Genomic DNA, 17,167 nt, shown 5'->3' on the forward strand with positions numbered 1-17,167 from the left:
CTGATTGGCAGAAGGCAAGGAGTGGAAATAAAGGGAGCCTTTCCTGATTGGTTGCTGGTGACTAGTGATGTTCCACAAGGGTCTGTGTTGGGACTGATTCTTTTTATGTTATATATCAATGATTTGAAAGATGAAATTGGTGGCTTTGTGGCTAAGTTTGTGGATCATACGATGATAGGTGGAGGGATGTGCAGTGTTGAGGAAGTAGAGAGGCTACAGAAAGACTTAGACAGATAAGGAGAATGGGCAAAGTGACAGATGGAATACAGCACTGGGAAGTGTACGGTCATGCACTTTGTTAGAAGGAGTAAAATCATAGACTATTTTCTAAATGGGGAGAAAATTTGAAAAACCGGTGCAAAAGGACTTGAGACTCCTTGTGCAGGATTCCCTAAAGATTAATTTGCAGTTTAGGTCTGTGGTGAGGAAGGCAAATGCAATGTTGGCATTCATTTCAAGAGGGCTAGAATATAAAGGCAAGGATGTAATGTTGAGGCTTTATAAGGCACTAGTGAGTCCTCACTTGGAGTATTGTGAGCAGTTCTAAACCCATATCTAACAAACAATGTGTTGACATATGTGAGGGTCCAGAGGAGGTTCAGGGGAATGAACCTGGGAGTTAAGGGTTATCATATGAGGAATGTTTGATGGCTCTGTGTTTGTATTTGCTGAAATTTAGAAGAATAAGAGAGGAATCTCATCAAAGCATACCAAATATTAAATGGACTAGATAGAATGGATGTAGACAGGATGTTTTCTGTAGTGGGGGGTGGGTGTCTAGGACCAGAGGGCACAGCCTCAGAATAGAGGAATGTCCATTTAGAACAGAGATGAGGAGGAATTTCTTTAGCCAGAGGGTGGTGAATCTGTGGAACTGGTTGCCACAGGCAGCTGTGGAGGCCAGGTCATTGAGTGATTTAAGGCATACACCTAAGTTGACAGGTTTTTGGTTAATAAGGGAAATGAATCAACCATGATGGATTGGTGGAGCAGACCCAATGGGCTGAATGGCCTAATTCTCTGCTATCTCTTATGGCCTTAATCTACCCACCCACACATCAGGATTCCAATCAGGTTTAATATCACTGGCATATGTTATGAAATTTGCTGTTCTTCAGAAGCAGTACAGCGGAATACATGATTTAAAAAGTTATAAATTACAGTAAGAAATATATACATATAATTCCTCAAACTCCTAATGAAATATCACCTCTGCTGAGGGTGAGGGAAGAAGCCAGGTGTAAATACACACCATCAGAGGTGGAACATAGAGGTTCTACACATGCTATGCCTGGGATCTCTGGAACTGTGAGGCAGTGACTCTATCTGCCTCTTTACTGTGACACCATTTGCTTTAGGTAAAACAGGTTGAAGTTCAGCTCCCCAGGTTAAGCAGCGCATCAACATACCAACATCTCAGAGAGTCAGAGAGCACCACAGCACAGAAACAGGCCCTTCTGCTCATCTAGTCCATGCCAAGCTAGTACTGTGCCTAGACCTGTCGACCTGCACGCGGACCACAGCTCTCCATTCCCCCTCTCATCCATGCACTTATCCTAGTTACCACCCTCCTAGCCTCACCCAACCTCAGTGAAAAAAAACCTGCTTGCATTTACCCGATCTATACCCTAACCTACACTCCTCATAATCTCTGCAGTAATCTTACTTTAATAGTTGCTCAGAATCTCAGTTGCAGAGTTGCACCATTTTATAGAAGGAGACCCTTTGGCCCATCATATTACTGTCCCTTTGAAAGAGAACAATGGAATTGACAGAAGGATTTACATTTCTGAGGCAGCTTTCATGTCTCTTTCTGAACATCAATATGCCTATGACCCAATAGGGTCCTTCTTTCTAAGTGTGGCCAAGCAAGAGATGTCGGGAGCAGTCCGTCTCCTGCATAGCAAGATCCCAATATTCCAATGTTTACAGTTACCTACTAACAATTAAATTGGAGGCATAATGAAGCAGTGGAGGCTACCTCCGAAAAAATATTTAAGTCAAGGTTGGATAGATATTTGCACAGCAAGGGGATTAAGGGTTATGGGGAAAAGGCAGGTAGGTGGAGATGAGTCCATGGCTAGATCAGCCATGATCTTATTGAATGGCTGAGCAGGCTCAACGGGCCAGATAGCCTTCTCCTGCTCCCATTTCTAAATGTTCTTATATTCCCTGCAAACTCCCCTGCTCCGCATCAAGGCAAAAGATGAGAGGAGATTTCTACACCACCCCAAGATGGTAGTATTAGCATAGGTTTCTTGCTCAGCGGGTCCCCTGGAATTCACCCCCGTCCTACACAGCCCCTGAGATTACCGACCTCTGGACCTCCACGCACTGAAAAGTCCTTTCCAATGCCCAAAGGGGCAGGCAGCGTGTTGTAGACAAAACCACTAGCTGGGCAGGACTGACCCCTGCCTCTTGCTCTTTCGGGACACGGGGCCAGACATTTAACAAAAAGGAAAATACTCGTCGCAAGATCGCAAGTAACTTTTGTCCAAGGGGAGGGACCCAGGCTGCCAAACGTGTCGAAATGCTGTGCGCGGACTTAAACTGCGGTCTGAGACCGAAGTGGATCAGGGGAGGGGATCAGCCGGGGTTAGTTCGGGGCTGCCTGACGTGGGTCTGATTTACCATCCCGCCCCAGTGCACCCACCCTGTCTCCTACCCACACACACATACTGTGTGAACGTATGTGAATTAGTTGCCAGTGAGCGTTATCAAGCCTTCATCCTAAGAGGGGTGGTTTTTAAGTGCGCACGGTTTCCGCGGAGAGGGGATTACCTCAAAAATTCGCGGAGCTTCACCAGGGAAGCTTCCGAAGGCAACACTATCCCGTCTGTGTGTGTGTGTGTGAGTGTGTCAATTTGCAGATCAGCCTGCGGGCGAGGGGAGGGGGTTTGAGAGAGTGAGAGTGTGTGTGTGTGTGTGTGTGTGTGTGTGTGTGTGTGTGTGTGTGTGTGTGTGTGAGAGAGAGAGAGAGAGAGAGAGAGAGAGAGAGAGAGAGAGAGAGAGAGAGCGAGAAGAGCTGAGAGAGTGTGTGAGAGAGAGCAGAGAAAGAGAGAGTGAGGGAGAGAGAGTGAGGAGAGAGAGCGTGTGAGAGAGAGAGAGTGAGTGAGAGTGAGTGAGAGAGAGAGAGAGAGAGAGAGAGAGAGAGAGAGAGAGAGAGAGAGAGAGAGAGAGAGAGAGAGAGAGAGAGAGAGAGAGAGAGAGAGAGAGAGAGAGAGAGAGAGAGAGAGAGAGAGAGAGAGAGAGAGAGAGAGACTCCGCTCGCCATGGACTTGGCTCGGCGCTTCCTTGCTCTTTCTCTCGCCCTTGGCGCCGCCGTCGCTTCCTTCTACGATGAGGGAGCTGTGGCTGACGGATACTGCAGCCGCATCGTCAGGTCGCCCGGCAGCCGGAGGGAGGGCAACACCGGCTTCAACCTCCGCATCGAGGGCAACCCCCAGTTCTACAGTCCGGGCAGCACGTACCGCGGTGAGTGGACTCGTATATGTGCGCGTTTGGGAACCTCCTCAGTTCTCTCTCCCTCCTTCTTTATGGGATCGTACCTCTGTGTATGTGATTCCGTGTGTTTCCCTGCCTGTGCGCGTATGAGAGAGAGAGACTTTTTTTCTGTGTGTGGTACTGTGGTGCATATGTGTGAGTGTAAGTCTCTGTGTGCGTGTATGTTCGCTCTCTGTGTGACAGGGTATGTGTGTAACTGTTTCTCTGTGCGATATTGCGTGTTGTTACTCTGTGCGACACTGTGTAAATAACTGTGTGTGTGTGTGTGTTACTCTGAGTGACACTGTATGTATGTAAGTAACTTTCAGTCTGTGATATTGTCTGTGTGCCTGTCGGACTATCTCTCTCCATGGAACTGTGTGCCTCTCTTCCCCCCCATGAATACATAACTCTTTCTCTCTTTTTATCTCCCTCTCTATATGCGAAACTGTCTTTTTACTCTCTGACAATGTTTTCCCCCCGCGCGGGCGCGCGCGCGCGTGTGTGTGCGTGTGTGTGTGTGTATTCACACACACGATCCCTTCTCTCTTCCACTGTAAGTGTGGAACTGTCTCTCTTCTCCCTCTTTCCGTAATTATGTCCGTCTGTCTCTCCTTGTTACTCACGCTATGTATGTTTGTAATCCCCCCTTCACTCTCTCTCTCTCTCTCTCCCTCTAAGTGTCTCTCTCTCTGCAGCTGTGTGAGATTCTGTCTCTGTCCCTGTGAGAGAGGGAGTGTGTGTGTGTCCCTTTCTCCCTGTGGGACTGCGCCACTCTCACTCTGTGTGTGTGTGTGTGTGTGTGTGTGTTTCTGTTTCTGTGCTTCCCTCTTTGCCAATGCTACCAAGAGTGTCTTCCAATCTATTTGTCGCCACGTTCCTCCGAACACAAATCCCTTCCTTTACAGTGGAATGCGCCGGTTACCGACAGGACACATGAAATCTTGTTGCTAAGTTTGAAGAGGTGGTATGGGGTTTTCTAAGCTGAACATCTCTATTTTTCTGCCCCTCTCATTCCAGTCACCCTCTCAGCCACGGTGCCCTCCTACTTCCGCGGATTCACCCTCATTGCTCTGCGGGACGGCGAGGATGGACACAGGGAGGAGGATTACGCTGGGAACTTTCAGGTAGAATCACAAGGAATATCGATCAGACCTCCCTCATTCCTCCACCCTCGCACACCACTCTCACTTCTCCCCTCACTGCCCACCTACACCCTCACGTTCACTCCCACTCACACTCCCCCACTCTCACTCCTGCACCCTCACCCTCACTCCTCAACCTCCCTCTCCCACCCTCACTCCCCCACCTGACTTCCCCATGCTCACTCTGCACCCTCACCCTCACTCTTCACCCTACCTCTCCCACCCTCATTCCCCTCCTTCACTTCTTCACCATCACTTCCCCACCCTCATTCCCCCATCCTGACTTCCCCATGGTCACTCTCCTCCCTCACTCCCCACCCTCACTCCTCCACCCTCACCGCCCCTTCGTTCTCTCCACTCCCTCTTCCCCTGGGACTACGATGTACACCACATTTTTGTGTTACCTCTCACACCAAGTTGATCATTGTTTTCTGTCAGTCAGTGTTATAATTATTTCCGAATTATGGCTTGGAGGGAGGGAGTGTGTGTGTGTGTGTGTGTGTGTGTGTGTGTGTGTGTGTGTGTGTGTGTGTGTGTGTGTGTGTGTGTGTGTGTGTGTGTGTGTGTGTGTGTGTGTGTGTGTGTGTGTGTGTGTGTGTACTTGTAACAATGAACAACATGTAGCAAATTAATTTTAACATTTCTTTGATACAAATTTTAGTTAAATATAGGTGTGTATGTCTCAGTGATTCAGCGTCAGTGAGTATGTTTCAGTTAGTGTGTAACAAATAGTACGTATGGGTTTTTGAGAGTGGGAAAGTATGGCATTGCCCGTTCATACATCTGTGTACGCGAGAGAATAGAGTGTGTGTGGGTTTAAGTGTGTGAGATGGAATTGAGTGTGTGTGTATAAATAGTGTGAGAGTGAGAATAAAGTGTGTAAGTGGTGTGTTTGTACATGTGAGAGAATAGTGTGTAAACAAAGAGAGAGAATAGAGCTTTGTGTGGGTAGAGTATGTGGAAGTAGATAAGTGTGAGAGTAGTGTATGTGTATATGTAAGTGTGTTTGTGTAAGGCATGTATACAATAGAATGTATGTGTGATTCTCATGTACGAGCAGGTAGTGTGTGTGCAAGAGAATAGAATGTATGTACAAAATTGCAGTGTGTGTGTTTGTGTCTGCAAAAGGGTCTGTAAATGCGATCTGAGTGTGTACACAAATGACATTGCTGTGAAGATGAAGAAAACAGAATGCAAAAACAATGTTGAAAATCATTTCAAAATGAAATTTCTAAACTAGAACCACACTTTCATCCACATCCACAATTAACCTGAAGGCTCACTTCCTTGAATCACCCATAGAGTGAAAACCATTTTACCGCGTTTATGTTCAGAAAGATTAAATAGTTTCAAATTGGATTATTATTGAGCAAACATAAAATACACAATCCAATACTGTCTTTATTTAGAACGGATTCTCTTTATTCTCCATTTCCCATGTATTATAAGGCTCACGGACCTGTCAGACTGTGCTCTGCTATTTGTAGATTGTACCAAAATAATCCTGTTCATTTCAAATTATCAGCTAATTCATTTTCAAGACATTAAAATCCTCTTTTCCTTGGTGTTTATATTCTTTAATTCAAGTGATTGGATAATCCAGAAACATTTTTAGCATCATAATGATTTTGGATTATCAGAATTTAAATGGGTTCAATACTTGTCAGGTTTCAGAGTACGTCTGTTCCAAGTCCCCTTCTGCCCCGGGTCCCCTTCTGCCCGAGTCCCCTTCTGCCCTGAGTCCGCCTCTGCCCCATCCCCTTCTGCCCTGAGTCCCTTTCTGTCCCAAGACCCGTTCTGCTCCGAGTTGTTATTTGCTAATCTATCTAAAATCAGAGTAACGATGAAACATTCTGAACACTTGGAAAGTTTTGTTTGATTGCAGTGCTATTAATCAGTGTTCATCAAAACAGTAGTGTAGCGATCAGCAATGTTTACACATTCAGTGATCACTTTACTCATGTACCTCCTGTACCTAATAAAATGGCCACTGAGTGTACGCTTGCGGTTTTCTGTTGCTGTCGTCCATCCACTTTATATTTTGACATGTTGAGCATTCAGAGATGCTCTTCTGCACACCACTGTTGTAATGTGTGGTCATTTGTGTTACTGTCACCTTCCTGTCAGCTTGAAACTGTATAGCCATTCTCCTCTGAGCTCTCTCATTAACAAGGTCTTTCATCCACAGAACTGCCACACACTGGATTTTTTTTTTATTTTCACACAATTCCCTGTAAACTCTAGAGACTGTTGTGCAGTGAAATTCCCAGGGGATCAGCAGTTTCTGAAATGCTCAAACCTCCCCCTCTGGCACCAACAATCATTCCACAGTCAAAGTCACTTAGATCACATTCCCCATTCTGATGTTTAGTCTAAACAACAACTAACCCTCTTGACCATGTCTGCATGCTCTTATGCATTGAGTTTCTGCCACATGATTGGCTGATTAGATATTTGCATTAACGAGCAGGTGTACAGGTGTACCTAATAAAGTGGCCACTGTGTGTCTCATGCTCTGCAAATTTAGTGTTTGCAGTTCCTAAGGAAGGGATGTGTTAGCCTTTTTTTTTAAAAAAAAAAGTCATAGTATGTAGGAAAAGCCATCTTTTATTACCCATTCTTTATTGTGTCTGAACAGAACATCTCGCTAATTCAGAGGGCAGCTAAGAACTGACTGTAATACTGTGGGTCAAGGACAACAAACTTTCCCCACATGGACTCCATCCACACTTCTCGCAACCAGCATAATCAAAGACCTCACCAACCCCAGACATTCTCCCTTCTCGCCTGTCCCTCTGGGTAGGAGATACAATATTCTGAAAGCACTATACCACTATTGAACAGTCCCCTGGATTAAGATAGACTCTTAATCTCATTATCTATCTCATTATAACTTTACATCTTATTGTCAACCTGCACTGCATTGCTTTGTAAATGCAATATTTCATTCTGCGTTCAAAGTCCAATCTAAATTTATTATTAAACTATACATATGTCACCATAAACCACACTGAGATTTATTTTCTTGCAGGCATTTACAGTAGAACAAAGAAATACAATAAAATCAATGAAAACTGCAAAGACTGACAAACAAGGATTGTGCAAAAGAAGAGAAACTGTTGAAAATACAAATAAAATAACAAACAAAAAACATAATATTGAGAACATGAGTTGTAGAGACCTTGAAAGTGAGTCTGTAGGATGTGGAATCAGTTCAGTGTTGAGGTGAGTGAAGTTATTCTCACCAGTTCAGGAGGCTGATGGTTGTAGGGTTATTACTTATCCTGAACCTGGTGGTGTGGGACCTAAGGCCCGGGATAATTGCTTTTCTCTCAATGCATTGATATGATGAAATGATCTATCTCGTTGGCATGCAAAACAAAGTTTTTCACTGTACATGTGATAATATTAACCAGATAAACCAAATTTACAAATGTGGATCAGACCGGGTCAGGACAGAAGATGTCCTCCATTTTGAATGGTATTGGTGAACAGGCTGCTAGTTTCATTCAGGTTATTCTTTTTAAATCTGAAAACTTTAATTGGCTGCATTTAACTTTTTTAGCTGCCATAATTGGGTTTTGAATACCAGGTCATTAGTTAAACTGCTGTTTGTATTTGCAGTGAGCTGCTAGAGGAAGAGTTGAGGCAGGCACAAAGTTCAAACACATTTATTATCAAAGTATATATACTACAGTATGTACGATCTTGAGATTCGTCCCCTTGCAGGCAGCCACAAAACAAAGAAACCCAATAGAATCCATTAAAAAGAGAAGACTGTCAAACACCAAATGTACAGAAAAAAACAAATCGTACAAACAATAAAAGTAAGCAAATAACATTCAGAACCATAACAACACACACAAAATGCTGGAGGAACTCAGCAGGCCAGGCAGCATCTATGGAAAAGAGTAAAGAGTTGTCATTTCAGATCGAGACCCTTTTTCAGGACTGGAAAGAAAGAGAAGTCGGAGTAAGAAGTTGGGGGGAGGGGAGGAGGAAGTACAAGGTAGTAAGTGAAAGGTGAAACTGGGAGGGGGAAGGGGTGGGGGTTATTGGTGAAAGAGATAAAGGGCTTTAGAAGGGGGAATCTGATAGGGGAGCACAGGAGACTATGGAAGAAAGGGAAGGGGGAGGAGCACCAGAGGGAGATGATGGGCAGGTAAGAAGAGAAGGTGTGAGAGGGAAACGCGAGTGAGGAATGGTGAAGGAGGTGGGGCGGGCAATTACCAGAAATTTGAGATCAGGTTGGAGGCTACCCAGACGGAATATCATGTGTTGTTCCTCCAACCTGAGTGTGACCTCCTCCTGGCAGTAGAGGAGGTCATGGACAGACATGTCGGGAAGGGAATGGAAAGTAGAATTGAAATAGATGGCCACCAGGAAATCCCGTTTTCTGTGGTGGATGGAGCGAAGATGCTCAATGAATCAGTCTCCCAGCCTACCTCTCTCCCCTTTTTCAATCTCTCTATCTACTGATACCTTTCATAAACCCACTGACTCTTACAACTATCTGAACTATACCTCTTCCCACCCTGTCACTTGTGAAACTGCCATCCACTTTACTCAGTTCCTCCATCTCTGCCTTATCCACTCTCAGGATGAGGCTTTTCATTCCAGAACAATTGAGATGTCCTCCTTCTTCAAATAAAAGGAGTTCCCATTCTTCTGTCATCAACGCTGTGCTCACCCGCATCTCTTCCATTTCACGCACACCTACTCTCATCCCATCCTCCTGCTGCCATACAGGAAGAGGGTTCCTCTTGTCCTCACCTACTACCCCACTAGCCTCTGCTTCCAGCGCATAATTCTCCGTAACTTCCACCATTTTCAATGGGATCCCACCACCAAGCATGTATTTCCCTGCACCCCACTTTCTGCTTTCCCCAGTAATCACTTCCTGCACAAATCCCTTGTCCACTCAAACCTCCCACTGATCTACCCTCCTGGTACTTAACCTTGTAAGTGGAACAAGTGCCACATCTGTCCCTGTACCTTCTCTCTCAATTACCATTCAGGGCCCCAAACTGTCCTTCCAGCTGAGGTGACATTTCACCTGCGTGTCTGTTGGGTGATCTGCTGTGCACAGTGCTCCCAGCGTGGTATCCTGTATATTGGTGAAATCCAACATAGATGGGGGGACCACTTCACTGAGCACTTTCGCTCCATCCACCACAGGAAGTGGGATTTCCTGGTAGCAACCCATTCCAATTCTACTTCCCATTCTGGCATGTGAGTCCGTGGCCTCTTCTACTGCCAGGATCAGGCCACACTTAGGATGGAGGAGCAACACCTTATATTCTGTCTGGGTAGCCTCCAACCTGATGGAATGAACATCGATATCTTGAACTTCCAGTAATTGCTCCCCCCCTCTTCACCATTCCCCATTCCCATTTCCCTCTCTCACCTCATCGCTTTACCTGCCCATCATCTCCCTCTGTTGCTTGTCTCCCTTCCCTTTCTTCCATTGTCTCCTGTCCTCTCCAAACAGGTTCTCCTTCCTTCAGCCCTTTATCTCCTTCACCAGTCAACTTCCCAGCTCTTTGCTTCACTCCCTCTGTCTCCCGCTTTCATCTATCACCTGCCACCATGTACGTCTTCCTCCCTTCCCCCACCCTCTTAATCAGACTTCTCCCCTACCTTTCCAGTCCTGTTGAAGAGTCTCATCCCGAAATGTTGTTTGTTCATTCCTTTCCATGGATGCTGCCTGGACTGTTGAGTTCTTCCAGCATTTTGTGCCTGTTTCTTTGGATTTCCAGCATCTGCAGATATTCTTGTGTTTTTGGTTTAACATTTAGAACGGAAGCTCATGAGAGTGAGTCAACGGCCACAAAGCCAGTCACAGCCAGTCTAGGAGCCTGTTCATTGCAAACCTCAGGTTCAGTTCAGCAGAGAAATGAGTGATCCTCAAGAGCAGCGAGCCCATCCCTCACCTCCGGTCCCCACATCCTGACCTTCCTAATCTGGCCTGATGCTTAAATCAGCTAAACCTCGGTTCATTCCTCAATAACAACTTTTAAAATACATTTGGATAAGTCATGGATGGGAGGCATTTCAACATTTCAAAGTTTCAAAGTACATTTCTTTTCGAAGTATGTGTACAGTATTCGACCCTGAGATTCGTCCTTCTGCAGGCAGCCAGGGAACAAAGACAAACGTGTTTAAAGAAAACGTCGGACATCCAACATATGATTAAAAGCACAAACCACACGAAAAGCAAAAGTGAGGCAATAACACTCAGAGTATTAAACATCAAACCGCTGAGTCCCCGAAACGGTCCAGGAGTGACGGCCACTGAGTCACGTCAGTTTAGCGCTGTGTCAGTGACTGCAGGCCTCAGCCCAGAGTCAGCTCCACACCGAAGTGCCTCGATCAAATTGCGCAAATAGCAAAAAAGAGTATCAAGAAACACGTGGAACATGGACCAGAGTCCACCAAGAAAACTAGTCCACAGCCACGGAGCATGTTCAATGATGAGGATATTAAATTTCAAACCACAGACTCCCCTGAGAAAGAGTTGTACAACTACAAACTGAAATCGAGCCTTGAAGCATGGACGGATTGGGCCATGGGGCCTGGTTCCATGTTGAGTGGACAGCTAGAGAGCTTTTCCTAGGGCAGAAATCGCTTATGTGAGGGGCATCATTTTAAGGCGATCGGAGGAAAGTATAAGCGGGATGTCAAAAGTAAGCTTCTTACACAGAGATACATGAGTGTGTAGAATGCCCTTCAAGGAGTGGTCATAGAGGCAGATACATTAGGGGCATTTAAGTGACTCAAAGGACCTGTACTGTGCTGTAGTGTTCTATGTTTTCTATCCCATAATTCTATGATTCTATGACTCTGTGTTACTTCCACCTGGGTGCCACAGTAGCATAGAGACTGCTCGAGATGTTTTGGAGTTCAATTCTGATGCCATTCTGTAAGGAGCCTGTGTACGTCTTCTCCATGGAATGTATGGGTTTCTCCCAGCTGCTCCAGTTTCCTCCCATGGTTCAAAGACGTCCTGGGTAAAGTAATTGATCATTGTAAGTTGTCCCGTGATTTGGTTAGGATTAATTGGGTTTGTATGATTGCTGGGGCAGCATAACTCAAAGGGCCAGAAGGGTGTACTCCACACTGTACCACTAAATAAATAAATTAATTAATTAATCAGCATACTCCCATAGTCCAATGAGACTGGGGCTCTGTGGTTTAAATGATTAATTTGAGCTGAGGGTTATAGGTGTTTGAGGTGATTTGAGTGCAGAGGAAGGGGCAGAACTTAACAGTCAAACCATTGGCGATGGGGTGATGTCAGAAAGAACTTCCTCGTATGAAAGTGGCTGGAAGTATCTCTCTGCTCTCCTCTGCCACTGGGCAGAAGATACAAAGCTTGAGGACGTATATCATCACACTCAAGACCAGCTTCTACGTCACTGCTATCAGATCCTCTCATTCATTAACAGATGACCTCGTGATAATCTGTACAATTTATTTTTCTACTGCACTGCGTTTTCTCTGTAACTGTGCGTGAGGGTGGGGCAGAATCAGAATCAGGTTCAATATCACCAGCATATGTTGTGATATTTGTTAACTTTGTGACAGCAGTTCAATGCAATGCATGATAGGCACAGAGAAAAGAAAACACTGAATTACAGTAAGTATATATATAACTATGTCTATAAAATAGTTAAGTTAGATAAGTAGCACAAAAGAGCAGAAATACAAAAAAGTGGTGAGATAGTGTTCATGGGTTCAATGTCCATTTAGAAATTGGATGGCAGAGGGGAAGAAGCTGTTCCTGATTGCTCAGTGTGTGTCTTCAGGCTTCTGTACCTCATACCTGATAGGAACAGTGGGAAAAGGGCATGCCCTGGATGGTGGTGGTGCTTAATGATGGACACTGCCTTCCTTGAAGATACCTTGGATACTATATACCTTGGAGGCGTGTATTCATGATGGAGCTGACTGATTTTACAAGTATCTGCAACTTATTTTGAACTTGTGCAGTGACCCCCCATTCCCCCCCCCCCATACCAGACAGTGATGCAGCCAATCAGAATGCTCTCTATGGTACATCTATAGAAGTTTGAGTGTTTAAGTTGACAAACCAAATCTCCTCAAACCCCTAGTGAACTATAGCTGCCATCTTTCTTTCTTCATAGCTCCATCAATACCTTGTGACCAGATTAAATCTTCAGAGATTTTGACACCTAGAAACATGAAATTGCTCACTCTCTGCACTTCTGGTCCGTCGATGAGGATTGGTTTGTGTTCCTTTGTTCTATCCTTTCTGAAGTCCACAAGCAGCTCTTTGGTCTCACTGATATTGAGAGCAAGGTTATCGCTCTAACATCACTCAACCAATTGGAATATCTTGCTTCTGTACACCCTCTTGTCATCATCTGAGATTCTGCCAACTACGGTGATCCTTGTGACTCGACCTGAAAACTCCCGGTGTAATCCTCCTCAGTGAGGGTGAATATGCAGAGGCAGGCAGTCACAGTGGCCGACAGGGTGACTAGAATGGGAGGGGGGGAGACGCGGAAATGATCAGGGGGAAGCTTACAATGAAATGTCTTATTTGCGTCATCAACTAACACAGTCCAAGGATGTGCTGGGGTCAGCTGTAAGTGTCGCCATGCTTCAACATAGCATTGACCCTAATCTCTACGTCCTTGGGATGTGGGAGGAAACTGGAGCACCTGGAGGAAACCCACACGTTCACAGGGAAAATGTACTTACTCCTTACAGACAGCAGTGGGGATTGAACCCTGATAGAGTCAACAGGCCCTTTGGCCCATCTTGTCCATGCCAAACCTATTAAAATGCCTAGTCCTATCGACCTGTGGGACCATAGCCCTCTATACCCCTCCCATCTGTGCACTTATACAAACTGCTTAAATGTTGAAATCGATCTCACATGCACCACTTGCGCTAGCAGTTTGTTCCACACTCTCAGAACTCTCTGAGTGAAAAAGTTTCCTCTCATGTTTCCCTTAAACTTTTCACCTTTTACCCTTAACCCATGACCTCTAGTTGTAGTCTAGTTTTGATCGCTGGCACTAATGTGTTGTGCTAATCTCTGCGCTCCCTTGTCACTTGTATTACCTAGAGGGTAATCATGGGGAAAATAGATTTGTGGGTAATTGTGTAAAAATTACATGGTAGAAAAGGTTGTTCGGTCAACACTGTGTGAATTTTTCTCTCCAATCACTCTTAAATATATAATTATACGTCTACGACAATCTGTTATTGGCATCTCTCCATTTTGATAGCTGATTCACAATGAACTCTAGAGAATTGATTTAGTTATTAAATCTGTCAATCACTTAATCCCAAGGAATTTACGAATGATTGCACCTTTACCTGATCTCTTCATTGATCAGTTTTCCCAGCAGGGACACTGTACCACAGCTAAAACATATAATCCACCTCCACAAAGCCCGAGTTTGTTGTGGGTTTATAATTCTCTGTGATTTAAAGTCAAACCTGCGAGCTCATTTGGAAATGAGTTAATAATCGTTGTGATGGACTGGCACCAGCTGCAGTTCTGTGGGTGCTGTTTGAAGTCTCCACATTCTCCCATTCTGCAGAACCAAGCAGATAATCCTAATGTGCCAATGCTGAACGTTGTGCCATCAAGCAGATGGTTATATCAGGGCACCTCTCATTGCTCTTTGACAACTTACTTGAAACTCCCACATCCTCTGGGCTAATACTTATTTGTTTATTGAGATATGGTGTAGAATTGGGTCTTCTGGCCCTTAGAGCCTCACCAGTCAGCAGTCCCCTGATTTACTCCTAGCCTAATCACAGGACAATTTATACTGACCAGTTAACCCACGAACTGGTACATCTTTGGACTGTTGGATGGAACTGAAGAACCCAGAGGAAACCCACATGGTCATCGGGAGGACATACAAACTCCTTACAGACAGTGGCAGGTATTGGACCTTTGTCGCTGGTACTGTAAAGTGTTGTGTTAACTACTACACTACCATGCCACCCACTATTCATCACCCAATAGATCACCTGATCACAGAGTTATCGTGTACTACAGGACAGCAACAGGCCCTTTGGCCCATCTAGTCCACACTGAACTGTTATTCTGCCTAGTCTCATATACCCCTCCCATCCATGCCCTTACCCAAACTTCCCTTAAATGTTGAAATCGAATCCACATCCACCCCTCCTACTGGCAGCTCATTCCACACTCTCACTGCCCTCTGAGTGAAGAAATTCCTCTTAAATATTTCACCTTTCACCTATGATCTCTAGTTCTAGACTTACCAAAGCCTCAGGTGATAAAGCTTGCTTGTAATTACCCTTTTGATACTCCCCATAACTTCCTATACCTTTAGGAAATCTCCCCTCAATAACGTCCCAACCTAGTCAACCTTTCCCTGCAGCTCAGGTCTTCAAGTCCCAGAAACATCCTTATAAACTTTCTTTGTACTCTTCTCAATCCTATTGCCATGGTTCCTGCATGGGATCTCATTAAAATCTACCAGGTATGAAGTGGATAGAGTGGTGGAGTCGAGGACCAGAGGGCGCAGCCTCAGAATAGAGGAATATCGAATGGTAGGGAGGACTCAATAGGCAGAATGGCTTAATTCTGCTCCCATGTCGTATGGTCTTTTGATCTATAGCAACATACTCTTGGATGTCACAAACAGGAGAAAATCTGCAGATGCTGGATATCGAAGTAATAGACACAAAACGCTGGAGGAAGTCCGCAGCCAGGCAGTAATAGATGCTGCTTGAGCCACTGAGTTCCTCCAGCATCTTGTGACTGATATTAACAACACTCTTTAGAGGCAGTGACTTGAAACCTACTGAATATTGAAAGACCTAGATAGAGCAGAAGTGAAAGGGATATTTCCAAGAGTGGGAGAGCCTAGGATCAGAGGACACAACCTCAGAATACAAGGATGCTCCTTTAGAACAGAGATGAGGAGGAATTTCTTCAGCCAGAGGGTGGTGAATCTGTGGAATTCATTGCCAAGGATGGCTATTGAGGCCAAGTTACTGGGTGTTGAAGAAATGAGCCATGACTGATGGGTGGAGAAGACTCAATGGGTCGAATAGTCTAATTATGCTCCATTATCTTATGGGGTCTTGCTGTGCTGGTATGGCCGACAACCATCTTTGTGCAGTGCTGGCTGAGTGCCGATGTTCTGATGACTCACCTAGAGCTGGATAAGCAGTGAGTTTATTTCTTTCAATTGCATTATAACAGAGCTCCCCCTCTCTCTCCCACTCTGAACCTCCAGATCATTGACCATGAGGACACACAGTTCATGACCAACTGCCCGTACGCAGTCACGGAGAGCACGCCCCGGAGACGGACACGAATTCAGGTCTTCTGGACGGCACCAGCGGCCGGTTCAGGCTGCGTTGTGTTGAAGTAAGTACAACACCCTCTATCAAGAGCTCGGGCATTTTTGTGGGGCCAGGATTCAAAATTAAAGTCAAAGTTCAAAGTAAATTTATTATCAAAACACTTATATTTCACTTTATTCAACGCTGAGATTCATTTTCTTGTGGGCGTTCACAGTAAATACAAAGAAACTCAATAGAATCAACAAAAGACTTCACACGACAGATAGACAATCAATGTGAAAACCCAAAAAGAAAAATGATAATTAGAATACCAACAGTAATAGTAATAAAGCTTGTCATCAGTAAAGCTAAAGCAATTAATTCTAATAATGGAAGTATTTTCAAAAGAAATAAAGAGGAACTTTGGACAAGAAAAATGCAGAACAATAAACATAAAGAGAGGTGCAATAGATTTAGTAGAATATAAAACAGAGCAGTGGGATACAATACAACCGATGGATGAATATGAAATATAAATATCTGGGATATCATCTAGCAAAGAAAATAGATCATAGAGCAATAAAGGGAAAACCTTTGACAGAATTTAATTCAAGGTTTAAGAAAATCTGCCAACAGGACTCAATCGTAAAAATATAACGAAAGCAATAAACACTTTCCCTTTCCCCATATTAACATATTTTTTTGCCGTAATATCTTGATCCAAAACCGATCTGGAAAATTTGCAAAGAAAAATAAGAACAGAAATGACAAATTTTAGGAAACACTATGTATACTTGAACACACTTAGATTAACATTAACTAGGGCAGAAGGAGGAAGAGGAATAACAGGAATAAAAAAAAAATTACACAACAGTCAGATAAAACTTCAAAGGATGTATTTTCATCAGTGGAAACAGGATTCAGCATTCCACGTGAGCATACGTAATTCTGTAAAGAGGTACATACCACTGAAATTAATTGAAAGCACAACTCAGAAAGATGAAAAAGTTTTCACTATAGACGACAAAGTTAACCCATGGAAGACATCCCCACGATCTGAGCAGACTCGATGTCGACAAGGGAGTGTCAAACGCCTGGCTCAGAGTTGGAGACCTTTTCCCAGAATCAGTGGGATTCCTTGTGGCAATTACAGGACTAGGTGGTTAACACTAAAAGAAAATGAAAAATACATAATAAAAGACCAACGAATTTAAGGCGATAAATGCAGAAAA

The 17,167-nt window shown here is 44.4% G+C and overlaps 1 protein-coding gene across 1 annotated transcript in view; it reads left to right on the forward strand.

The window, feature by feature from the left end:
- The first annotated feature begins 2,463 nt into the window (after positions 1-2,463).
- The window catches only part of LOC140729737 (spondin-1-like), a 328,115-nt gene continuing 313,411 nt past the window's right edge, over positions 2,464-17,167 (forward strand). Inside the window, exons 1-3 of the mRNA XM_073049880.1 lie at positions 2,464-3,474; positions 4,504-4,610; positions 15,887-16,020. Of these exons, the coding sequence (XP_072905981.1) occupies positions 3,273-3,474; positions 4,504-4,610; positions 15,887-16,020 (443 nt within the window). The 5' untranslated portion in view covers positions 2,464-3,272. The remainder of the gene's footprint in view (positions 3,475-4,503; positions 4,611-15,886; positions 16,021-17,167) is intronic.

The sequence above is a fragment of the Hemitrygon akajei genome, chromosome 6 (assembly GCF_048418815.1).
Source record: "Hemitrygon akajei chromosome 6, sHemAka1.3, whole genome shotgun sequence".
Classification (NCBI taxonomy): Eukaryota; Metazoa; Chordata; class Chondrichthyes; order Myliobatiformes; family Dasyatidae; genus Hemitrygon; species Hemitrygon akajei.